This window comes from Mus musculus, chromosome 16 (genome assembly GCF_000001635.26).
Source record: "Mus musculus strain C57BL/6J chromosome 16, GRCm38.p6 C57BL/6J".
In the NCBI taxonomy this organism is placed as follows: domain Eukaryota; kingdom Metazoa; phylum Chordata; class Mammalia; order Rodentia; family Muridae; genus Mus; species Mus musculus.
The window spans coordinates 57,494,311-57,521,024 of record NC_000082.6 but is presented as its reverse complement, the minus strand read 5'-3'; the positions used below and the strand labels follow the sequence as shown (position 1 = coordinate 57,521,024).

Below are 26,714 nucleotides of genomic sequence, written 5' to 3'. Positions count from 1 at the left end.
ATTGGAACAGAGTGGAGTCAAGGGGAGAGAGAAGACTGGACTGAAGGCCAACATAAAGCCTTTTGAGAATGCCAGAAACCTAATATTATATGTGGCAATTAACTTTCTTAGTAAAAATTTTAAATGTTTTAATGCTTTAGAATATACATGAAAAGAGCTGTGAAGAATGTAGAACAAACGTAAGCCCACTTCTCAGAGAGTGTTTGATATTTTACAGTTTAGTTTAGGAAAGAGGATGCGGTACTGTGTAGACACTTATGCCTAGTAATAGGCCAGGGTGGAGAGCTGGGGTCTTGGATTCACTTAAAGCCATCACATTAGCTGAGATGATTTTGTGCATATAGCAGGCTGTGTGCTTCTGAATGCCACCACATTCAACATCTCTGCTTGTCCGTGTGGGATGATTTCCTCAAAAGAGATCCCAGTAGTGTCAGGTTTAAAACAAAACAGTTCATTGAACATTGTTCTAGCTCAGTTCATTGTTTTACCATGTTCGATTCCTGGGCTGTTTTAAAGCCACTCTGAGCTGGAGGAAACAAGGTGTGTCTGTGACTGGACAGTGACCCCTCCTCTCTGCCCTCCGTAGTCCCTGTGCTCATCAATCTGTAAGTCCTTGTTGCTCTTGCCTACACTTGTGTCTGTCCTCAACACCGTTTCCCTTGATAGGATAGTTCTCATTTGTTATCATATCCTCAGAGCCGAGCCAAGCCTAATTACACTCTCTGTTGACAATCTTCAGAATGTCAATGGCATGGCCCAATATGTAAACAGCAGTCTCTGAAGAAAGACAACCATAAAAGAAAAAAATGTAACTCTGGTGTGTACTTTGATGTGTCCACTTGATTGGACCATTGGATGCAGATCACCGGTTAAGCTATATTTTGGGGTGTGTCTGTGTTAACAAAAGAAGTTCTGTTTGGAGCAGTAGACCGAGTAGAATATCTGGCAGTCCCCAGCATTGGAGGGCACCATCAACCTTCTGAGAGCCAGAATAAAACAAAAAGTTAGGAGAAGGTTGAATTATCTCACTAAATTACTGAACTGATAGTTAATCATCAGCCTTCTCTGACCTGTGTCACTCCTGGTTTCTAGTCCAGCAGACCTGGACTAGCATTTGAGTGATCTGCTCTCAGGTTTTCAAATTACATTGCTTGTCCTGGTTCAATAGTTTGCAAACAGAAGACCATGGGACAGTATAGCGTTTATAATTATATATTTCAACATATTGAAATAAATGCCTTTCTGGGTACATAACATTTATCTACATGTAATTATCAAACTTGTCTGGAAAATACTAGCCAACCCAATGGCAATATTTCCTTAGTGATTTCTGTGTGGCAGTCACTATTATTACACTCCCTGTATAGGATATCACTTAGTTATTACCTATAAGGTCCATAATTTTTTTCCTCATAAAGGAAGTTCAAGGGCAGTTTTATTGGAGTTTTAGAGAAAAACAACAGGGCAAGCAAGATGAAAATATTGGCAGCTGTCAGGAAGAGGAGATGGAAAGGAGGGAAGAGCTAGTCAGCGCTAGCCATTCCTTTGTACTAGGGTCGTAGAAAGCTGTCAGGGTTAGCACTAGAGGTGAAGAAGCAACTGTGTGGCAGAGGGAGGTGTATTCAAAGAATACATGCGAACCCAAACTGTCAAGGAAAGCATGCTTTAGTCAGCATGCGAGAGAAAAAGCCATAGAAAGAAGGAAAAGGTAAAGTTATACTTTTATGCGTAAACAGCTTTTACCAGAAAACAGCTGCCTGGACAGAGGCTCCATAACCAGCAGCTGGAGGAACATGTCATTTTTTTTTAAGAGATCAAGTGCCCTGTTCAAGGTCAGATAGCCAGTGAGACTGTGTGAAAGGATGACAGCATCTTCTGGTCCACAGCTGTCCTAACCCAGGTGTCTTCTGCTAATGGTGCTCCCTCGGGCTTCAGGGAACCTCTCTGTGCTTTGAAATGTACTCGCCACTGTCAGTGGCCCTATCGTGATGACCAGATATGTTCACATTCACATCTCGGGTTAGTATGCCTCCAAGGACAGTTTACTTGCACATTCTAGATTCAGGACACAGTTCAAGTCCAGCATACTACCTTGATGTCTGTGTTTGACACCATAATTGTCATGGTGGTCTACTTTAATACTCTTCTTCCTCTTTGTATTTTATAGTCTGGATGGAAGGGAAGTTTGAGGTGGACTTCCTACATTCCGTCCTTGGCTTCCTATTTTATAGGGCAGTTAAGCTGTTAACTGTGAGCCAGTTAGTAGATGTGTTTACCAGTACTTGCTGTATGTCCTGCATTCTCTAGGGTTCTGCTGGCTGTTGAATAGTCACAGTTCTGAAACTCCCCTTTGCCTGACCCCTCATAATTCTACTGCTTTGCTTTCTATACCATAAAATTAACAGGTGAGCTCTTCCTATTCATATTGTCCACAAGTTACTTTATGACATTATGACATTATGATATTATAGCACTGTAGTTAGGTGTTCAGTTTCTTCTGGCTCTCCTATAACACCAAGGCCAAGGTACGGGTGCATGGTGATGACGCATGCCTTCTGGGAGAATGGCGTTGAGTATTCTGTTAGGAGACCTGGACCCAGCTCTGGCTTTGTACTTCTTAAGCAACAAGAATTTTTAACTTCTTACCTGGAACTTAGCAGGTCTCCCTCTCTCCTCTCTCCCACCCCCCTTTTTTTTCAGTTCACAAATCAGAAGGCTGATTGATCTACGACTGTTTTCGGTCAGATTATGATTCTGAGATTTCTGTAACTTTTATATGTATCTGAATACCAGTGCTTTAATTGTAGTGGCCCTGGCGAGAGTAGAAAGGTTCTGCATGGCTTGGATTTACAGATATCAGGTTTAGTTATGAGGACGTGATACTTGAGAAACCTAGGTGGCCTTTAAGAACGGAAGCAGAGACTTACAATCGGAAGTTAACGTTCATGGCACTGTCACTCTCACCAGCCTCTTGAAGAGGTGAGTTACATTTCACATTGCGGCTGATCTGATGGCAGACCCGAGTTCCCACTTTCGCGAGCTCCTAGTTCATCGTTGACCCACCCTGCACTTGTGACTGCCTTTTCACATCTTTAATCTTTTGAATAGGTAAAGGTGCTCATCAGTCTACATCCACATTCACATTGTGAAGTTCAGCTTAGCTCTCTGGGAAGGAAAACAGTCAAACAGCATCAGCAATGCGTCCACATTCTGACCTCTTGAGCTAGGTGGCACATGTCAAAACAGCCATGGGTACGATTTAGCAGCATCTGTTAAAGCTAAGTTGTGATGGTCTTAAGTGGGCTTTTGGTATTCATGAGGAAGTTAATTTTTCTGATTCCCTGGGTAGCTGCTGTGTTAGGTATCAAGTGGGGTACATGAGCGGAAGACTGATCACATAATAATTCTCTATAGAATTATATAGTTGTGGTGGCTCTCCATTTTGTTCTGACAAAGAACTGGGTACTCAGGACAAAGGTCAAGTGGAGACCTGTCACCCATGTTACTACTTGCTGACCATAGCCTAGAGAATATGTAATACAAATAATCTCTTGCCAGAAAACTGAGAACAAATGATTGCATTTGCATGTAGTACACTCTACAACAAGGGCTTAGTGTGCATCAAATTTAAAACTGCTGCTTTTCCAAACACTACTTTTTAAAGGTGGGTTTTAAATCATTGCACACAGGGTGTTTTTCTTTGTGAGATATTGGAAAAGCAAAGCTAATATTTAAAAACAAAGATGCTAAAAATCCTTATGGTCACAGTTGCAAGATATAAGACTCTTCTCCTGAGCAGTTGGTCCTTGTGAGCATCCATCACATATTATTTTATTATATGGTGACATTTTTGCTATATGGTAAAATGACTTAAAAGCAGCATGATTTCAAGGCTACGTTGGTCTGGTTTTATTTTTTGGTTTTTTTTTGTTTGTTTGTTTGTTTGTTTGTTTTTCATGGCAAACATATCTGGCTTCTAATGTAGATGAAGCTCTTGATCAACCCCATCTAGCCCAGGATTGTCTTATAGGTCGTATAGAGATACACGTTATACAAGCTAAGCACCTAGGTGCTTAACTCATTTATGAAAAAATGTATATGCTTGATATATTCATTCATTGGTGTATTTCAAGGGCCTATATGCAAAGCTTCCAGTGAATTTGATGTTTTTGGAGAGAAGGAGTTGAAAGCAGTCTAAGTTGTCTATTTAATGAGTTAACAGCAAGATCAAATGGGAGTCAACACTTTAGTTGTCTTACCTGAAGCAAGTCTACTCGGTAGTCTTGTCACATTAGAAAGGGGACCTAATGGACTTTAGTTGCTTCTTGTCAAAGTTAAAATGGAAGTGGTTTGTTCTTCACTGAAATGGACAGTGAAGGACTGGTGCAGAGTGGAATCAAAGCGCCAGCCTTTGACTGCAGACCCCTGTCGACCTCCTCCAGTAGTGTGCACATCCCCCAGTCACTAGCTAGTCACACAGGGTAGAAAGGGGATAGAAGTCAATTCTTGTGACGCCTTCTTCAGTGTGGCTCCTAAGAAGATAATGTGAGCTTCTGCTCTGTAAAGTTGGATTATCAGCATTAAGTGACTTGGCCAAGATAGTCTGAAATGTAATTTAAGGCTTCAGAAACTTTTTGTGTTGAAACCACCTTTTCATACAGTCACCATAACATTATCTGCTTCCTGATTTAGTAGTCCTTTCAGGAGCATAAATCTAGTAATAGATGTGGTTTGTTTTAGTCATAGAATGAATGGATTTTTTAAAAAGAATTTTTTTTCTCTTTGCATCCCCCACACCCCATTTACACTAAAGAAGAATTCTGCAGGGTTTTTTGAAAGCATATATGAAATTGGCATTTCACTCACAGGAAATTTTTGCAAAATTACACTGACTGAAAATGATTTTTGCTTGGCTCCCCTGTGATGCTGTCCAGAAAGGCCAACAATTCCTGGCATTGCTTCAGTGTAAAACTTTCACACGGACTGCATTTTAATTCAGCCGAGTGTATAGAACCCAGGTCAGTGACACGCGTGCTCCCTCAGCCGAACACATCACTGAGCAAGAAGCTGTCATGAAACATGGTATGATCTGGTAGTGTGGTCCCAGCAAACCACATGATTTCAGCTAGGGAAACGCTACGTTAACAAGCTTGGGAGCATGCTTTGCCGAACTGATTCCTGCCCCCACCCACCCTCAGTGGGAAAGCCAATTGGTTACTGATTACGACAGCGACATCACTTAGCAAACATTTTGGCCCAAACTTAATGTGTGACATCAGGCTCCTTTAGGCTTTTTCACATAAAATGAATTCTCCAAAAGAAAACACAAAAATTGAGCCTTCATTTGAAATCTATTATTGTATCGTCTAAGCTCTCATTAATTACTTAATTTTTCTCTGTAGATATTAACTTATACTTACAATGAATGCTAAACCCTCACAGTGTTCTTTTTCCCCCCAGACTTTTTAATCAGATAGTACTCTCCCAGCCTGCTTTGAAGTTGGATTTATATCTTGTTTTACTGTAGTACGAGAGTCTGCAAGTTCTGGAGGGACCTACAACACTTGGGTCGAGTTGTAAACACTATTCTGTGTTCCTTTAGGAAAAGGTAGTCTTGCTTTTGTGAATGGGTGACTCTGTCACCACAGTGTGAAGAAGGATTCAGTGATGGTATGTGCCTTTCCATGCCACTTGATGTCTCATTCTCTTCTATGTAAACAAGTACCTCTGCATGTGTCTTGAATTGAAACCACCCGGGTTCCTCCCACCGGAGTCTCTTCCATGCTCTGTTTTGTCGGGTGGTGTTCATGGCCTTAAAGTAGGTGGATGTCAGTCATGCCACATGAGGCTTGCAGCCTTTCTTGAAGCAGGCTGGAGCAAGTGTTGAAGGGAATGTACCAACAGTGACAAGAGACAGGGATTGTACATACAAGCGAAGCAAAGGAAGAAAACTCTGTGTTGTGTGAGTTGAGAGTAAGTGTGACATTCTCACACCCAAATGGTTCCATCTGGAAGCTTTTCCTTTACAGTAGAAATGGGTGAATGGCTAAGCAAGGAGTATGCCACAGTCTGACCTCATCATGTCTGTTCAGTTTGATTATCCTTTAAGAGTTTATATTCTGTATGAAAAAAAAAAAAGAATCCATTGAATTCTTCCTCTTGAGCTCATTTGTTACCTGTAGAAATGCCATCTGTAGCAGACTGCTTCCAAGGTGTACACGTCCCTCTGTCTTTCCCTCTAGCCCGTGTGCTATTTCCACCGATCTTTAATTCACATTTCTGTGTTTCGCCTCTTTGCTCTCTGGAATAAAACAGCCATGTGCACCTACCTCCCAGTGTTAGTGTTATTCTGGATGGCTGCCCTAGCCTTGCTCCAGAAGATGAGAACAGCCGTGAACATGAGAACCCTACCCCACCAGCCCTTCACATTCCCAGCCTGAATCTCTGTCATCTTGCATCTCATGTGGTCAGCCCCTGGATAGGGTCAGCCTGCACCTCTTTGTTCTCTGCCCGGCAACACTCTGGCCATGCTCAGTGAATGTTCACAATATGGGGAGATGAAAGAAAGTGTCTGTTAGCAAGTCAATGCCAAGACAGTATGGGGGCCAAATTAGGCCACTAGTGCCAAACCACAGGGCTTCAAGATCATATTTAATATAACATTGTCTCATTGAATAATAAATCGTATATTTGTAATGTCTGAGTTGAATCTTCCCTTGGTGCCAGATTTCTTGAGCTTATAAAATGTGTTCTTGCAGATACCTCAAGAGTTCATAAGGTTCAGATTCTCTACGATATTTCTCACTTTTCCTCCCGTGTTTCAAATAAACAACCTAGGAAAAATAGAGTGCTTATAGGATACAGGGATGCTAAAGTGAGTGTTTACCAGGAAATTCTCTGAAAAGACATGAGACCTCACCATTAGCTGCTGGAACTTTGGTTTCCTAACTAAAATACTAGTTGGAAATTTCTTTGCTCAGTTTTGTCGTGTAAGCCTTTAATTCCAGCACTCTGGAAGGTGAGACATGGAAGGTTGTCGCAAGCTCGATGCTAGTGTGTGTGACACAGTAAGACTGTGTCTCAAAACCAACACAAAACAAAACAGAAATTTTTGCGCAAAGCAGTTGAGATGGCTAGGGTTTTGATCCCTTTTTTTCTGTGTCATTCTGTGGTTGTGTTGCAAACAGTGTACTGTGCGAGAGCTTATGGCTGGGTGTCCGTCTTTGCGTCTCCTCCTGAGCTTACACCCTCTTCTACAGCCATGTAGTGTGCTCCACTTCCCTTAGGACTCACGCCATTTCTTGCCCAGCTCACACACTCATCTCCTCTCACACTGAAAGTCCTTTTGAACGTTTGCTTAGGGACACTTTCTCTCACTCCCTGAGAGAATTGGGAATTCAGTATTTATATTCCCATGGTTATTATTGTGCTATATTGATAATATCCTTGGTCATTAACTTCGCTCACCTGGACCCTCAGATCTTTGAGACCAGGATGTTTCCTATTAACCCTGCCAGGCCACTGTAACATTTGTAACACTTTGCAGAAGGGGCCATTGTTTCATCCCGTGCAGCTTTTACCTCTCACATTCCTGCTCCAATAAGTTTATGAATTCATCACTCTTCTTCATATATTCTTTGTGTTTTCTCTTTTCTTCCTCCATCTCCATTATGGTTTGCCGGTGGGATCTTTCTACCATTAAGAGTTGTTCCAAGATCCGCCTGTGAGATTCTTTATGCTTTTCTACGACTTTATCCAACTACAAGAGAAAATGTATTTATTGCCTGTTAAATTAGAAATTATTCACAATACTTTCATATTTCAGTCGTTTACATATTTCTGTGCTTTTACCAATTAACTTGATAGGTTTCTTAATCCTTAGATAGTTTTGAAAACATGATTTTACAGATTAGATGCAAGGTATAGCAACTGATAAAAATACTGATTTTTGCTTTGTTTTATAGAAGATTGAAAAATTGTGACTTGTGAATTTAATGTCACATACCATTTTATGATATTTAATGCACATCTTAAAAGGCATGCAATTAACTGAAAAATCCAAAGCACAAAGTAACCAAATGAAGTAGTTTAGAACCTGATGAATTCTCTCTGACGTCTAAATTCTTGCCTTGACTGTTCAGTTTTCTTATGTGGGCTTATGATGACAAATTATCAGACATTCTCAAAAGATTTGGCTATGTCATTGTTCATGATTTTAATAATCTTGGCCAGTCATTTTGTGACTATTAAGTTGTATTGCCTGCCTGTAGAGGCCTTGCTGATATCTAGTTTCCTAAAAGGTAGTGTTGAGTTTTTTTTATAAAACAAGGTATTAAACCACTTATAGACATCTGAAAATTGCGTGCCATTGGCATGGAGAGATCAAGAGAGATTTGAACTGAAAGTGCTTATGCTTTCCCTAGGAAGATAATATAAACCTAAGAAACAACTGGAAACAGGGTAGGTGGCTGACCACTGAGTACTGAAGTACTAGCAGGGAATGACTGCCTGCCCTCTCCTTTAGCTGGCTCTGTAGATTGGACACTGCTTTGTTTGTTTGTTTATTGTATAGAAGATTTAAGTAAGCTACTTTCAGAGTTTAAGAGTAAAGTAATGATAAGATTAACTTAATTTAAGAATCAGTTGATCTAGGAAAAACACTCAACTAAATTTGGCCCTTGATTTAGATCAATAAATAATCATAAATATTTAATAAAGGAGAAATAAATATCTGAAAGAAGTTCACTAACTGCAAAAGAATAAAATAAAAATAAGCCTATTCTTAGGTAGATGGTTATAATTGTCTAGATGTATGTATTAACTTTAGTTAGGTAACATACAATATAGATTTATATGAAAATGTCCTTGTTCATGTACAATGTTCATGTACAATGAATTTATACTATGAAAATTTTTGCTTTATAGGAAAAAGTCATCGTATAATGTTTCATCTAGTTTGTAATGAACTAAAGTAAAAATTGTATTCATTGCAAGAGAGGCTGCAGACCCGTGAGCTTCTTGCTTTCTAGTGTGTTTGATCCATCTTGTGCAGTGGTCGCGGCATTCGTTTGGGAGGAAGGCTAGAAAGGGTCAGTGCCATGTATGTGTTCCATGGTCTCGTGGCACCTGGTCTCCCTCCATGTTCTTCCCACATGGCGGATGGTGTTATCTTTCCCCAGTAGGGCTACTCATTCCCTAGCCCAGTGATTCTCAGCCTGTGGGCTCCATCCCTTTGAGGGTCAAGCAACCCTTTCACGGGGTTGCATATATCCTGCATCTTAAGTATTTACATTATGACTCACAACCATCAAAACTACACTTATGAAGTAGCAACAAAAATGATCTTCTGGTTGGCTGTCACAGCATGAGGGTTAAAGGATCCCAGCACCGAGAAGATTGAGAGCCACTGGTGTATGCAGACTCAACTGTACCCTGTGTAACTAGGTTCTCATTTTCATTCCGTTCTCCATGTCTCCCACCCAACTTTGAGCCATATTGGGTTCAGGGAGCTCTCAGAGTACACAGCGATACAAGACTGCTTTATCTGATACTGAGACCTAGAAGCCTTCGTTTCCTCCCTCCCCTCCAGACTTTTTATTCCCTCCATTTGCTCCTTGACAGAACTGTTTGCCTCTTCCTATCAAAGCCCAGTTCCCCCAGACTTCCTTCCCTCACATCCCCTGACTCTAGAGGAATGGTGTGAATCTCCTACATGCTGTTCAGTTCAGTCACCAGACAGTTTGCATTTGTGACAGCGGCATCAGAAAGCTGTTGCATAACGACCTCATAGAGAAGATGCTCCTTGAAGAGGCTTGTTGATTCTGGAGATACTTTAGTTTGTGTCTAAAGCTTTATTCCATGACTTAATATATCGGTATGCCTCGTAGAAAATATGACAGTGCTTCTTGCTTGAGTCTCTTCGCAGTGCTGACGGATCACGCAATAGACCTGACTATTCCTGAGCACATGGAGTTTGGCTAAGTCACTCTTCTACTTTATACTTTAGATTCTTCATTTATAAAGAAATGAATGGACTTAATGATTCCTGAGATCAAATCTGCTGCCTTAATTTTTACAAGGCGACAAGTATTCAAGTGCCTCTTCTGTCATTTGAATGCTAAGTTCTCTGCTTTCACTAGGAAGAGAAAAGCAAACTCTGGCATTACCAGCGACCATGGTAAGGCACTATATCATTAAATAAATACCGAAGGATTATCAGAGACTGCCCCTCTTTTTATTCTGTCCTTCCTTGTAGATTGAGGCTGGGAACGAAAACAACAATACTTCTTAGCCATTTTAGGGGGCACCAGGGTAGAAAACTTAAGAAGTAGCTTCCTAACGTTTTATGTGCATTGCTAACTTCTAGTTAGTAAGCCCGACTCCTGCCCCTGTATCATAAAAATCCAGCGGGTTGGGTTGGAGTTCTCCTTTCCATGGTCACAAAAATAAAACACAGAGAGCTCTACTATTTTTGTTTGTTTGTTTTTAGCTGCTGACTTTTTAAAAGGAAATAATAATGGCCTTTGTTTTACTATATACCGAGTAACAGACCACCCTAGTATGGGTTTGATGGATGGTTGTGTGGTTCTCCCCGTTCTTTTCATTTGGCTCTTGGTACATTGTCTTTCCTTTAATTGTCTTTCTTTTATTTACTCTAAATATACTCATTATGGATAAAATTAATTTAGACAATAGGGAAATTGTTTAGCCAGTTTAGTAAATTGAAGGTAGCCAAACCTGCTATTCATAAAACAGCACACTTCTTCCTTGTCTGGACTGACACCTGGTTTTCCTTGATAACGCTGGGATTCATCATCTCTGCACCACAGACCCTGGGACTGGGCCTGACTCTCAGGCCTCCATTCCGCCACTCCCGACTCCTCTGAAAGCTCCTTTGTTTCCTTCTCTTCCCCTCCAGCCATTGTCAAATAAAGTCAAAAGGTCTCAGGTTGTATTTCAAACTGACTTTGTCCTTTAATGCCCAATACTGGCAAGTTTATGGGTTATACCAAATGAGAAGCCAGTCTATGGAAATTTTGCCCTTAGTTCTTATTTTCATGTTTATCTTTCTTTGGTGTAGCTCACCCATGCATTTGAGAATGGTTTTATATTTCATCCAGCATTTTATTTTTATTCTTTAATGATGCAGTTCCATAATATAGTCTTCATTATTGCCGGAGTTGGGGATTGGTTATGTTCTGCCTAATCCCTACTCATCCTTTGGATCTTGGCTTTCTTGGTCTATTTTACATTCTTCCTGCCTGTTACAGCCCTTTACAGTACTCTGTTGTGCTACCCTGTGAGGTCATCTGACCTCTTCTCGGTAGGCAGATCCTGGAGACAGGAACCATGACAACCTTTATAGATTAGCTTTTTAGTAACATTTAATTAAGCAAATGAGTAAAGTAATATGTTAAGGTAAATTCTGCAAAATACTTTAAGAATTGTCTTAAGACTCTGGTACTTTTATTGCAGTATCTTTGAGAGTCTAAATGTTAAATTTTCTGTGATGACTTTAAGAAGAACTAGCAATACTTTAGGCATCAACTGCAATATTGACTTCTAATACAAAACTCCAAAAGTAAAAAGAAACACAAAGTTTCAGAGTTTCTGGAATGAGTTCTGGTCCTTTTTACCCTCTTACTCACACTGTACCACAAATCTGCTCCATCTTCCTTCAGGCTCACATGCCCCTCCTGTTGTCATTCGGTATCAGTGTTCACCCCACATCCTCCAAAAAGAGAAGTCGTTCTTCTATGTTACTATTCTTTAAGAGTTAGATAAGCCCCTTCTAGATTATCTGACACATGGGCTCATCATGCAGATTTCCTACCGTGTGACTGAGATATAGACTATATATAAGATTTATAGTCTTAATGGTCCACTCTCCTCCCCCTCTTCCTTTTCTTCAGCCTCATCTAATGAATTCTTGTTAGAACTCCCTATTACTTTCTGGATGTCTCTTCTCATCTATTACCTACTAAATAGAGGAGCTATGTAAGTAGTTAAGTGGGCTTCAGGAAACTGATAACCAAGGACAAAAATCTAGAAGGGTGAAGTAGAAACCATGAAAGAGAAAAATTGACAGAACATGGAGGTGGCACCGTGTGAGAGATTGTGCGTGACTGTTGGTAGGTAGAGGGATAGATGTAGAAGTGGCCATCAAAGAATGTTGGATTGGTAAAGCAAGAAGAGACTAGGAGTAACATTCAGGGACACGTTACAGGGACAGGACTGCCAGTTGATGCGTCCTGTTCAGCGTGTTTACACCAACCATGGATTTGCATTGTACCTCATGTAGTGGGGGTGTTTGTCAAGCCTGGCAGACGCATATTGGGAGCCAGGATAGTTTCAGTGTTGTTGACTTGCATGCAGCCTCAGTTCCTTTTGTTTAAAATTTGGATTAAGGCATAAATCAACAGACTTTGGGTGGTCTTATCCTCACCACTTAGAAAAGTACATTCACATGACCAAACTACTTCAGAATTTGGCAAGATGGTAGCCTTCTCTCATGAGATTCCCAAGACAAGAGCATTAGAGGTCAGTCCTGAGCTAGATTGCCAGAGCAAGGGGGAGGGGATAATTTGTCCAAAACTTGCTTTCATTCTCCCAGCCTTAACTCATATTCTTAGCTGTTTCCTTTTATAAAAATGAAAATTTCCATTTAGGTCTCTGAGGAAAATAGAAGAATAAGAAAGGATGTCAGAGTTTTAGAAACTTCAACAAAGAAAAAAAGGAGCAAGAATCATCTTATGTGTAGGCAGCGAGGGCCATGTTTGTGCCCCTTACCCCTGCCACCACAGGATGCAGTGGGTAGGAGAAAGGTCTTCTTCACTGTTAGGGTTTGAAGAACAGAGGTATCCCATCATCTACAACTCTGCTTTTTGGATAGTTTAGATAATTTCTTTTAAATGATCAAACTTTGTATGACATAATACCTCACTTTTTTAACCTTGATAATTGAACTGGATCTGCTTTTTATTATAGTCTGGATAGCTGTCAAGCCCCAATACATACCCTTGCAGGACTTGTGCCTTATGTGAGCTCTTCCATCTTATGTTTCAGTGTGATTGTAAGAAACAAGAAACATACGAAGGTGGAAGCATCTTGGCTATCGTTCATCCTTCTCCACCATAGAACATGTAGTATTTATCGACTTGGGTAGGTTTTAAGAGCATCAGGATGTGAAACTGTGAAGATCTGAGAAGATGTGCATGCCACAATCACTGGATAGGCCCAGGCTCTTGGCTGACAGTGTGCTTCTGCCTTCTAAATGTCCACCACATCTGGTGCGGTGCTTACCTCATTCATTGGTTTCTCATAGATGTCCTCCTGCCACGGGGCAGATTTTGCTTGAAAAGCATCTCTCTGGAGAGCCTCCAACACCTTTTTCGGAGTGACAAACCCATACTGAGCCTCCAGCAAAGCCAGGTCTATTTTTTCAGCCCTTAAAATGCCAATGACTTCATCTCGAGCCTACAAGAACAAACAGTATTTCAGAAAGATGGCTTTATCGACTCCCAGGCTCAGCACACAGGCTCTTGTGACAGCCAGTGGTATCTTGCCTGCTCTTTCAAATGTAAGTGGTCCATAATTGGTACCTTTGGAGGTGACCAAATCATGTCCCTTCATTCTTCTTACACTTACATGCTAACAGTTAACGGTCTTTTACAAAATGGTCACTTTACTGCACTGGGGGGCTGTTCCCTTGGTTTCCAACAGGAGAGGAGATACCTCTCAGTGGACTGCCATTTGGGCTTTCAAAAGTTAGGAAGTAAGATTCTTCTTATATGTAGCAGCTGTTTGTAGGTTTTTACACAAATAAAATGATAGATGATGCTGAGGGGCTAGTGTATTTGGGATACAGAATGCTCACTGTTATTTAAACCAATGGAAAAGCACTCTGGCATGAGTACTGAGATGAACCTGTAAGCAGAAGATGTGGCCTTTTACGGCACACATTTCCATTTCATGTCAGGATGACAACCTCCTGTTAGGTGTAATTATTTTTTGAGTTGGTGGAAAAGAATTCTGTTTGTGTAGTCAAGCTTTGCTTTTGGAGGCACATGAACATGAACCACAGCTATCAACTTCTCTAACAGCAAGCACACCAAATTCATAGGCAGGCTTCCCCTTAGATGGTGGTAGCGATGGCCCCAGCCCAGCTGACCTGCAGTTCTCCCTCCAGAATGCTGAGCAGAAATAGTAAGTCATCTCTTGAGAGGTCTTCTGTGTGGTGGCCTTTGCCAGTGTGTGACTTCTCTGACACGGGACGTGGAAGGACCCCTTCTGACTCACACGAGGGGTCTTTTTTGTGTGTTCTGTGCTTCATGTCCTGGATACTGTCCTGGAATTTGCTATGTCTTGGGATTTGCTTTGGGGCTGAGCCCTCAGCATTGCTGCTTCTGGAACGCATTCTTCAAGGACTGGAAGAAGAGAAGACAATTTGTAACTCTTACTAGACATAGAGTTTTATAAGTACCTGTTACACCCTAGCAGCACTACGTTCTTGTAATATTTACCACAGCCCCAAACTTGATCTTTCTACTATGTGCAAGAGAGAAGGGTATTACCAGATTCATAAATCATGGTCTTATTTACACTTCTCCTTTTAAAGTCAACATTTTAAAAGCTTGTTCTGCTGTGATTAAAGCCACTTACGTCCATGGGTAAACAGACTGTGTTTGAACTTCATCCACCACACATTCCACCACAGGAACCCAGGTCGTACCTCCAACTGTGGCCTAGTGCTTACTTACATCAAGACACACTTAACATAACCGTGAAAGGATGAGGGTGCTAATGATTTTGCCTTTCGCTTCATAGTACTTCCTTTTGAAGTTGTTGCTACTTATTATTTTTGTCTTGGTAATGTTCGGGCTTTTGGCACATTGAGAAAGGCAGGTCAGAACGGCTGCTAGAGAGTACTTTAGGTTGCTTTGCTATTAAGGCAGAGTTTAGTATTAAAAACATCCAGGCTCGCTCCTTGACTATATTCCTAACAGCATAAAAATTCCAAAAGTACAGCTGAGATAAGTCACAGCCCATCCTTGGTATTCACCTTTGTTCAACAGTGGGATCTGGGCAGAATAGCTGACTGGAAATGGACCATATGAGCTCCATTAGGTGAGAATAAGCTAGTCAGATTATGGGCAACAAGAAAAGCTATTTTACTTTGAGGTTTCTGACTAGATTGAAGCTTATAGTGGACTCCAGTAACTAACAGCCAGGCAGATAACTTTCTGGTGTTCATTTTGTTGAGGAAGTACTTTCACGATCTATAAAAATCATTATGTAGACCAGGCGGTCCTCACACTTGTGGCAACCCTCCTGTCTCTGCCTCCTGGATACCGAATGAGATTGCAGTCATGTAGTACCATATCTAGTTGGAATACCACACATACACCCCCAAATCATGAAATCACTGGTGCTGTATTGCTTAAGACAATAATAATTAAGACCCAATAATATCCTTTAAAATCTAGGGGAGGGGTCCCTGCAAGCATACAGTTAACTGCTGCCACGTGCTACCATGTGTGCTCAGGAAACTTTAGGAAGTTACTGTGTAGAAGAGAAGACAGCTTTCTGTGTAGTGTATTGTGGAAGCACTTATGTGCACGTCACTGAACAAGATACAGTATTGCTTTGCATGTTTTTAAGCCAATGCATGGAGCATGCTGATCTTTTTCTGAAACTTGCTTTTTTTTTAATCCTATATTTTAAAAATTCATCTTTATTCTTTTTTCTGTAGTTTATATTTTTTGCTTGCTGTATAGAGTTTCACGGTGTGAATAGTATACCATTTACTCACCTATTTTCTCTTCATAGAGTTTTAAAATAATTTACCCTTCCCCATCAAACAGACACCATTAGCAATATGTCACTTGGAACATCCTTGCTAAATATTTTTTCTAATGTATATGCATTTTTTTCTTAGAAATATTTTTTAGGGGAAAAAAATAAGATTGGAATTTTGAGCTGTGAAGAATGAACATCCTAAAGTATCCGTAGAGACGCTTGTTCCTCTAAATGGAGCATTGTGCAACACCCTTTGCATGCTACCTCAAGACCTGTGAGAACAGTGCAAAGTAGGGCCTGGTGTCTTCATTGTGTAGGGAGCATATGGAAGGAAGCACAGGGAACTTCCTAAATAGAAGTTAGTGAAACAGTGAAAGCACATGCAGTCCCGGAGCCCATGTCTTATCAAACGATGTCAAAAGACTACTATGCTGTATTGCTTAAGACAAATATAGAACAACTGTCCAGAAAAGAGAAAGAAAGACAGAATGCTTGCCTCCTGGCTATAGGGAACTCCTAACGTAAACGCAGGACCGATGAGCAGTGATCTGAGGAGAAATTATCACTAGATCTTCCCTGAGTATCCAGGGACAGTTCATTTATTTGAGAAAAGAAAAAGTACAGAAGTGTGTGTGTGTGTGTGTGTGTGTGTGTGTGTGTGTGTGTGTGTGTGTGTGATAACTTGCATAGAATATATTTTGTTACTTTTTTACTTGGATGGACACCAAATACCTGAGCTCTGACAAACCTTTGTCTCAGCCTCTAAAGTGACTGGAACTAAACCATATCAGGTAGACATTATGATGAATGGGAGATATGGATATGGAAAATTCTCCTATACATATACTAATTAAATTGTAAATGGTGTTCATGCACTCCTATAATAACATAGTTTGTGCCTTATGAAAATGGATTTAAGGATAAAAAGGGAAAAGATAAATGTAAATTGTGTTTCTAATAATTTCTCTCCAGTCATTGTATTTTCTTAAACACCTCAAGGATCCCCTTACTCTTCATTGTGTAAACAATGTATCTTATAATGCATATATTGGGTGGGGAGAGTTGCTGAAGATGGTACCAATTATTTGTTCTACTACAGAGCCGTGCCCTAAGCCCTGATACACTTAATCACTGTTGCTCCTGGGATGTCCCTTCCCTGATGCTCAATTCAAGTGAGTCTTCACAGGGTGACCGATTTGCTCCTTGTACTTTGTGGGCCTTCTGTCTCAGGTGTCTTTCATTGTTCTAAAGTATTCTAAAACTACAACAGTAATGGCCATCATGACTCAAAATTATGCAGTTCACTCTGTAGCTTCATCCATATTGCACGGGTCTAAGATGCAGTGTTTCACATGCATCTAGCTATAGGCTATTTGGAATGCTGGAACTTTAGCCAGATTGCTAGATGGAGTTTCTATATAACAACAGTTCTGGTGTCATCCTTCAGTAGGCTAGATCCACATTCACCATTATAGTGTCAGAGCAGCACGGCAACAGTGTGACAACTGAAACTCATGCTTTGCTTTATGGGTTGATGTACATCACAAGGCCAGCCCCAGATACAAGAGTGGGAAAACGAATTTCTCTTTTGAGTGGAGGAAGATGCACACACAAAAGAATCAGGGGCATTTGAAAAAGTCCACCTTGCCTACAGAATAAAAAAATCCTATTTAAAAGTGATAAAACAAAACAAAACCACTTTTACCTCTTTAGTTGAATTTTTCTTAAAGGATTTCTATGCTGTATTCTATGATTCTTTTATTACACACTCCTATAGGGAACAATTGCCTATGGATAAGAATCACCTTGTATTCTGTTATTAATCAATAAGTATTCCTCTTCCCTTATCATTTTTCCTAAGTTATGCCCTTCCATTATAGCAAGGTAATAGAGAAGTTCCTTCTAGCCGAGCTTGCCCAGCCTTGCTCATGAGAGCTGCTCTTTTGCTTAGACTGCCCAGGCAGCAGCAGAGGCCTCTGAGCACCTTCTGCGCTTGCTGTTTTTCCCTCACTCTTAAGTGGCAAAGCCGAGCGCTGCCAAAAGAGAGCCAGTGACAATCTGCAAATAGAAAAACAACTCCAAAATTTTAATAGCATGTTTTTGTTCTTTTAAACATGATTATAGTTTGTTTTTTTGTTTTTCTTCTGAGACTACCAGGTCTGTTTGGGAACGAGGATGCGTAGCTATGTTATTGCTGATTAGTGGGGCAGTACTCACACTGATTGAGAACAGACCCAGCATGTATAGGTGCCTGGTCGACTGAGTGAATGTCTCTACATGTTTACAGTGGTGGAGTTTCCTTCCCCCTCTGCCAACAACCACAACATGATCAGTAATGAGAAGTAATTACGGAGAGGAAGAAAACAAAGGCACGAATTTCATGATACTCATGCATTATACTATCAGTGACTTCATTGTTTCTCTTGGCAATTTTAAAATACATCTGTGCATGGCCCAGAGATACAGACTGAGGTAAAGAAAGATGTATTTGCAATGGTGGTTTAGGATTGTATGAGTGTCATTTCCCAAAACTTGCAGGGAGGGTGGTGGATAATTGCTTTTTGCTTTAAATACTAAATGCCAAATAATGGTGACTTGCTGCTTTCTGAAAGCACCAATACTATGCCACCTTAACTGTCCTTCATATGATTGTGACCTTTGAGTTCATAGACTGAGGGTCAGGAAACCTGACTTCTGCTTCCAGTTCTTCCCTTAATTAGGCAGGCCTGACTTCCTGCTTACAACATGAGAAATAAGATCATTCAAGATGGAACAAGAACCAGGGTTCTTCCCCTTGACCTCTGCTTTTGTTTCTTGCTCAATAAATAATAGATCCCCTGACAGCAGGGCCGGGGCCTGAGACTAGATGAACTCTAAAGTCTTGGGGCTTCCCGCACTGAAGTTTTGTGATTCTCTGTTGTCTTGTATCTATGGATACAAATACCATGTAGTTGGCAGTGAGAAGTAGATTGGATTTTGTTTTCATATGTAGTGACCTCGGTCTGTTTTTCTTTGGTTTAAGCTAGTTGAAATTATGGCATATTTTGGTAAGAATGTGTCAATGTAAGAGAAGGACTACAGAAAATTTGCAAGCCTTTTTTCTTAATTTAATTGTAGGAAATAGGCATATGTAAATAGAAACTTATTCTATTCACCAAGTCAAGCCCTTACCCATAAAACTTTTTGAAGTCACTTTATTAATCTTATACATCAAAGTGTTTATTCCACATAACTGAGTAGTTATTCAGAAATGCGTTTAGTATTAATGTATGATTAGTTTCACATGTGAATTATGAAAGAAATATGATGATAATATTTTATTTGTATAAAGTAACTTGGGAAAGGCTCCAAAAGTCAGTTTGGGTCTTTTTCATTTAATTGAATATTAAGGTAACGAATCAAACGTACTTTGAGTTAAAAAATAATAGTAGCAGTGACAACTAACATTTAGTGCTAACCCTGCACCCTATTCAACATGGTTTTCATTAATTAACTAACTCAATCAGTACAATACTATTTATTTTTCCTCTCTCCATTTTGTGGGGAAGAAAACTAAAGTTTGGAATTGTTAAATAACCAGCCAAAGGTTATACTTCTAAAAAGTATAATAGCAAAATTGAGTTCTAATTTGGTCATCTATGTACAGTGCCCATAAAATCACCATCCTGTAGCCTTTTGGAAGTTATAAAAGTATAAAGGAAAATAGTAAAGGAAAATCCTGGTTCAACATTGAGTGTCCATGGTACTGCCGGACTTGTTAGTTCCTGAGCAGCCTGAATCTCACAAAACTCCCAAGTAACAAATCCACAAGCCTTTAGCTTTGGAGCAGCTGGTGTACTCAGAAAGATTTGTCTTCTTCTGTGCATTATACATATGTAGAAACATACTTGAATATACGGTTATTCTCAAATATTAGTTTTCCTTCCTGACCACCTTGCTAACATTTTTGAATGGCAAGAATCATACTTCAGCACAGAATACAAGGCTTGTGGAATTTGGTAGCTCTGGGATTAAACCTTTGCTCCAAGGGGATGTTTCTGCAACCTTGGATCTGAGTCCTCCCTGTGAAATGAAGAGAATGGTACCTTCTAGTGGATTTATGGTGCACCGTGTGAGCGAGTGCACAAGACTCCTATTGTTGCCTGTGTCCCCGTGTTTAGAGGACTTGAACCTCAGCAAGATTTACTGAATGACTGAATCATGCAGTTAGTTCTTCCTCAGCAGAGCTGGTTGGGTGAGAGCTGCTTCCTGGTAAAGATGATTCATCTATAAACCACTGGGTAGAAGTGCAGAAAGAGATACTGACAATCTGTTGAAGTGGCATGTAGTCATTCTGTATGTCAGACACCAATTTAAGTGTGCCATGTGTATTATCTTATATAAGCTTAAAAGACTTGTAGGAAAAAGTAAAATCAAACAAAAGTAGGAATAGGCTTGATAAAGATGAAATGAAGTTGTAAACTCATGTCATCAAAGACCAAAGAGCATGCCTATAAGAAGTTGTGTGTGTGTGTTTATGTACACACATGGTAATATGCTAGGTGGGGGCATGGCATTGGACCCTAAAGGCAAACTGGCCATCTCCTGTTAATCTCAATGAATTTAGAAAACACTTGGTACCACTTCCCCTGATCATGGCTTACTCTCCTCCTTAGATACATACAATGAGCTGAATGTCTGTCATACTTTTTATTTGATCAGCGTTAGCTTTGTTTTGGGGCATGTCCTATTAATATTATGTTCTTTAAACTGGATTTAAACATGTGGGAAATTTTATGTGTGAATTGTTTATTTTGATGATTAGGCAACTACATATGGTGTAGAACAATTCTATGCTACCTCATTGCTGGGAATGACCCAAAGTTTTAAGTTTGAATATGGCTAATAGCTCCTATCTTGATGATTTTATTATGAACATGTCTGATAGCTCTTCAGTTTCCACTTTCTCTGCTTTGAACCATTAAGCTAAAACTTAGTTCCCTCAAGGGAAAAGGGACAGAGCTGTAACAAGAGTGCAGGGTTCTCAGCAGAGCTGCTTAGGATTTTAATATCATCTGTCTTATGGTAAATGTGATTCATGTATGAAAATGCTTTCTATAAATAGATGTTAACAGTGCTAAGTCACAGAACAGCCAGGTCGTGCTTGCATGGCCCGATTAGGGAAAAAAATCCTGGTGGAATTTTATTTGGTCTCTGAAAGTCACCATCATTGAAGACACTGAACTCAGCCAGCTGTACTAAACCTATCTGATGGCTGCCAAGACAAATCAAAAATCAGATAACCTAATTTAGCATTGAGCTCTCATTATCTTTTTCTCTTGTTTTTAGTTAAAAGAAAATTACCCACACATTCTCCTATTGATTTTTTTTTTTTCCTGCGGTGCATGGGCCTGGCTCAGAGAAGGGAATGGAAAGTGTAGTCCATGGTTCCGGCCATGCCCAGGGATAGAGTTCTATGAGTAGACATTGCAGACTCAGATGTGAGCAGTTCCCAAAGCACCAGGACCTTGGGTCTTCCATCGCCTCCTGCTCAGTGGCACGATCAGAAAAGGGGCCCTCTTGTCAGCAGATGCAGCCAGCTCCCAGTATGGTCAAGTCATATATCTGGTTCTTCCTCAGAACTAAAGCAGAAAGCTCCTCCCCTCACTATGGTGTCATACTTTAATGGGAAGGAATTTTTTGTTTTTGTTTTTGTTTTTGTTTTGGTATTTTGGCTATACAGGGTTTCTCTGTATAGCCCTGGCTGTCTCTCTATTCTAAATTCATGGGTTTTCAACCAACTCTGTGCACCGTCAGGTTTCAGGCTCTGTCACCCAGCACACAAACACACTATGATTGTGTCTGAGTCGTTCTGAGGAAATGTGTAGATGTTGTACACAATTTCTCAGATCTTAAACACCCAAAAAACAAAACAACAACAACACAAACATATACACACACCAACAGATTGGGGGAGGGTTGTTTTTAGGGAAGATTTTTAAAAACTCTTCAGTTGTCAGCTCTCAGTTGGAATTTTACATATAGACCCCCCAAAAACTTAATAGGGGCATTAATGAATACCTATCCCAGGTTAGCCTATCAAGTGGCTACTTAGAAATATCTTTCATGTGTCCATTGTTTACAATCAAATGATAACTATTCATCCTATTTTGCCAATGAGGAATTTTAGATTTAGGAAGCTTAAATAACTTCATCAAACACTGGGCCAGCGATAAAAAACCTTAACACTCTCCCCACCCCAGCCCCTTTCTTTCTCTCCATCCATCCATCCACCCATCCATCTATCCATCCATCTATCTACCTACCTATCTATTATCTATCTATCTATCTATCTATCTATCGATCTGTCTCTTTGTGTCTGTCTCTGTGTCTGTCTCTCTGTCTCTGTCTTCCCTCTGCCTGTCTTCCTGTCTGTCTGTCTGTCTGTCTGTCTGTCTGTCTGTCTCTTTGATTATGCTAGACCCACTGGCATTCACTGTCTCCATTTTGCTCTTTGGTTCTGGTGTACTAACTGTTGCAGTCCCAGAAGCAGCTAAGCTGTAGGTACAGAATAAATAGCCTGCTGATGAGGTCTAACGGGGCAAACTTACATCATGGCTTTTCTTAGCTCTGTGTTATGGGGAAAGGACAAAAAGAAATATAAAAATCTCTTGAGTATAAATAGTTGATTTATCCAAGTTTTCCATTACAAATCAGTGGCTCTTTAAAGAATCTTTTCTCATTTAAGGTTGAAACAAGGCTAAGAATCATTTCCAGATCCTGGTGGAATAAAGGGGAAAAAAGAAGATTGTTTTCATGTAATTCAAGTTAGCTTTAAATGCCATACTCCCAGGCCTAAATCAGGGGCCTCTTGAAAATCATAGGATTCTTTTAAGTTTTCAAACTACATCACTTATATATTTCTTCTTGCTCAGTTTTTTCTTAGAAAGTGAGGTGGTATCTATCGTGCCAGTCATTTAACCTTTCTCTTCTCTTTGAACTTTTTGTCTAGTCAAGTCAACATGTCCAGTCTCCTTCCTTCTGTAATTAAGGCCCCTAGAAGTTAGCAGATGTACCTGAGGTCACACACAACACCAACACCAGTATACAGGTCTCCTGCCCACAACTCAGTTGCTGTGTCTGTTTAAATATTAAAATGTTCCTTGCTCATAATCCACTCTGCATTTCCAGCTCTAAAAAGATACAAATCCTCAAAAACAAAAATCTGTCTTTGAGACATAACAAGTCATAAAGACTTGTTGGCTTTCTCAGCCATCTTCCTCATCCTTTACAAAGCAGGTCAGGTCACCCCAATGCCTTTGCAGTCAGACCAGTCCAGTGGAGCAGACGTTTAGGTCCAAACTCTAGACCTGTACTAAACAAGACAACAGAGGCTGCTGATTTAGAACAGTGTGCTCACCCAGTGGTTGGTGATGACTTTCAGAATCCATCATAGGAGTAACCCAGAACTTACTAGCTCCAGGGACCATGCTAGCACACTTGAGATGTATGGTTTTCTTGGGAAGAAATCCTATGAGTTCATGTTATGATCAATCTATGCTTTAATATGAATTCTAAGAACCTAAGCCTTAGGAGGTTCAGTCAGCTTGCCCCAAGCCACAGAGATGGTGGGTAACAAAGCCAGAACTCTAACTGACTTCAAATCTAATCCAGTCTCTATGAACCTTGTATGTTGCATGAGTTCTTTCTCATTAGAATTAATGGCCTATGTCAAGTTACGACAGATACCTTCTCCACCAGACTGTCAACAGCTCTGTGTCAGCAAAATTGAGGTGGCCCATCCTGTTCCATGAACCACCTGCAACTGGAAGCAGTGAGAAATTAAAACAGTCTGGTTTACATTCAAGCTATCATAGGCATTGGGAAGAAACATGGCACAAAGTCAGGAAGTGTGTATAAGTACCAGGTGCACAGGTCTATCAAGGAAATCCCATTAAGCCAGCTCAACATGGTAAGGTACTGTGGCTCCAGCTAGACCCTAAGAGTTTGGGTCAGGAATTGGGTCCTCCAAATGATGTGTTTTCTTTATGCCCTCACTGAGGAAGTGCCAGAGAGGGGAGCTGGCCTTTGGTAGCATAAGCTCCATCAGAAGAGCGATTACCCTGTGTTGCTGCTTTCTAGCCTGTGGAGTGGAACTCCACTTCATCCACTCTGATGTCTGTGGACTGCAGCTGGTCCTCTGAGGCTGCGACACATCAAGTTTGAGGAGTCTGCCTGTCCACTGTGTGTGGTTCCATGTAGCCCTTTGTTAGAAAGCATTCGGGGCCGCCAAGAGTGTGCGTTGACAAGGGAGGTGGCTGCTGCTAGGAGCTGTAAGTAAATAAATGGATTGTCAGACACTTACAATTAGGGGGGGTGGGAACAAAGAACTGTTCCCCTCCCCGTGCATGTCGCCGTGGATGTTTTGGGTAATGATCATGAGGCCTTTACACACAGACTAAACTAAGCTCTTTGTATTCTTCGCAAGGTGGAGAGCTTGCCAAACCAATTTCAGCATGCAAAGCACAGACAATTATTCTCTTGGCATTTAGAGGCCGCCCCTGTTTTTACTGGGGGAGGGATGAGTGGCTGCTTGATAGAAGAAGGCTTTATAAGGAAAGGCAAGCCAACTTCACCCTGTATTCCCTTTCAAAGAAGCCCCTCCAACCCCAGTCTTGTTCCTTGTCTGTCTATGCAACCCCTCATCACAGAACCAGCAGGAGGCCTCAGGCCCAGAAGTGTCACACTCACTGGTGTTGACAGTGTGTCACTTACTGTGGCTGTTTTCATATCTTCTGTCTAGTAGCTCTCCATGTAATTATGCTATTTCTTTTGTGGATATATGGTTACATATGGTTAGTGAGTATATTTCTAGTGGTAACCAATGAAAAGGCAGAATCCTTGATTATGGTCTGGGCCTACTGTGTACTGTAAGTGTTACAAGTGTTATGTTCCCAGATCTGCCACAGCCCTTCAGAGTTTTCAAAGGGCCCTCCATCCTTACTCCAAAAATATGTGAGGAAACTTAGGTTGCTGAGGCTAAGCCTGTGAAAACTCTAGGCTTCCCCAGACCAAAATGGGAACTGGCTTCTTGCTTAAAACTTTATGTACTTTTGATTTCTGTACTTTGGTTCTGGGGGAGAAGATCAGCTGCATAGCATGGTGAATACATACAGTGTCACCTTGAGCAAGCCACTACATTCTCAGTGCCTTTATCAGTTGGCAGAAAAACAAACAACCCTACAATGACCTTAGGCTCCTTCCTTCTCAGAGTGCTAACGGAGCTATATTTCAAAGTACTTAATGTTTGCCCAAGAGGTACAAAGAAGTACATTGTACCTATTTTATAACTTCCTAAGCAAAACGGAACAATAGCTAGAAGACTGAACAATGCGACATTTTCAGTGGTGCTTTGAGCCTTCCAAGTCTGAAGTTTCATTTTTGGTTTGTAATTTTGCTTCTAAGTTTTGAGAACCAGATTGAGAGTTAATTCATATGCAGGAAAAACTTTCTTCTTTTGATCTTGCTAATCTTTCTCTTAAAACCACATACAATGACTAACGAGGACATTCTTAAACACAGGAACCATGTATGTGTGTGTGAGTGTACGTGTGCATGAGTGTGTGAATGCATGAGTGCGGGCGTTAAGCAAGGGGTTTCAGGATGAGTTTTGTTGATGTTTGTAAAACTTAAAGAGTTCTCGTGTATATCGTCCTTTCCCACAGTAACCCTTATTCTGCGATTATATTACATTTATACCTTTGCTTTTATGCCTTTTCTAACTCACTGAGGAAGTTGCAGATAAGGTCATTTTAAGGTTCTTTGAAGCAGTTAGAAAACAAAAGTTGGTAAAGTTTACCCAGCAGAAGGAGCCGACTGCAGATAAGCAAGGCCCAATGGGAAAAGACTCTACTCATATTCACACCTGCATCTTCTCCTGCCCTTGAAGCAGCTTCCCCATGTCCAGTGACATGCGCCAGAAAAATAGAAGGAAGACAATTGTATCAGAAATTCTGTTATGAATCAGGAACTTTACAGAGTCTCATTTACTCCTATTTAAATCCTAAAGATGCCCAGCTATCTGAACTTATAGATAGGAAAGTCAGAATTGAAAAGTTAACTTGCTTAAGTTCACAAACTTTATAGGTTCCTAGACCATAAGTCGGATGTTCTATTCCTATTCCTGACAGTTTCCCCAGCCCCCAGCTCACTATATGACCTTTAATTTTCAGGTTCTTGCCTTGGTGAGTTTCTTGGCCTCTTAGCTATACAGTGCTCTTTATTCAATGGTATTATTGAAGTTGAAGAATGTGTCGTTTCCAGCAAGAGGGTACACATAGCTGCCCATGTGCAACAGAAAAGGAATGGAGGCGAGCCTACGTGCCTCTCTTTATACATGTTTAGTACATTCACAAAAAGCTGTACTAAGAAATTTCTGTTATCGTGGTTTCTATTTTGCTTTTACTGATTGATTACATTGATAAAGACTTAAGGGAATGTTCAGAACATTAGGTAAAGAGTAAAAAGAAATTTAAAAACTGATCATAAAGATAATAGTGGCCCCAGGCAGGAGGATTGTCACCCAGGGATCAGTGGGTTTAACTTTCCTCTTAGAATAACTCTAACCTTGTTCATAGGGATCCAAGGCGCTGCTTGCCTTGAGCTGAAGCTTTGCCTGGTCCTCCCACTGGTCAGTCTTCCCTCCTCAAATGCCTCTCTTAGCGACCTAGCACTCTCCATTCTCCCTTCTGACTCTGGTGTCCTCTGGGCCTGTGCTCTCTGCTTAGGTTCCTCCTCTGCCATCTGCCTTTTTGCTATAACTTTTTCTTTTCTTTTTTGTTTTTTTGTTTTTTGTTTTGTTTTTTAATGCAGATCAATTTATTTTTTATTAGATGTTTTCTTCATTTACATTTCAAGTGCTATTCCCTTTCCTAGTT

The 26,714-nt window shown here is 40.5% G+C and overlaps 2 protein-coding genes across 3 annotated transcripts in view; one reads left to right on the top strand and one right to left on the bottom strand.

Annotated features, from left to right (window-relative positions):
• The window catches only part of Cmss1 (cms small ribosomal subunit 1), a 304,869-nt gene that overhangs the window by 85,843 nt on the left and 192,312 nt on the right, over positions 1-26,714 (top strand). The window contains exon 1 of one of the 2 annotated variants that reach the window (XM_017317115.2): positions 23,802-24,110. The exons of the other annotated variant lie outside the window; for it this stretch is intronic. The gene's annotated coding sequence lies outside the window, so the exon portion shown is untranslated. Of the gene's footprint in view, positions 1-23,801; positions 24,111-26,714 lie in introns of those variants that run through there. 2 annotated transcript variants of the gene reach the window in all.
• The window catches only part of Filip1l (filamin A interacting protein 1-like), a 219,528-nt gene that overhangs the window by 51,780 nt on the left and 141,034 nt on the right, over positions 1-26,714 (bottom strand). Inside the window, exons 2-4 of the mRNA NM_001040397.4 lie at positions 14,171-14,426; positions 13,303-13,476; positions 7,581-7,759 (exon numbers count right to left, since the gene is read on the bottom strand). Of these exons, the coding sequence (NP_001035487.2) occupies positions 7,581-7,759; positions 13,303-13,476; positions 14,171-14,416 (599 nt within the window). The 5' untranslated portion in view covers positions 14,417-14,426. The remainder of the gene's footprint in view (positions 1-7,580; positions 7,760-13,302; positions 13,477-14,170; positions 14,427-26,714) is intronic.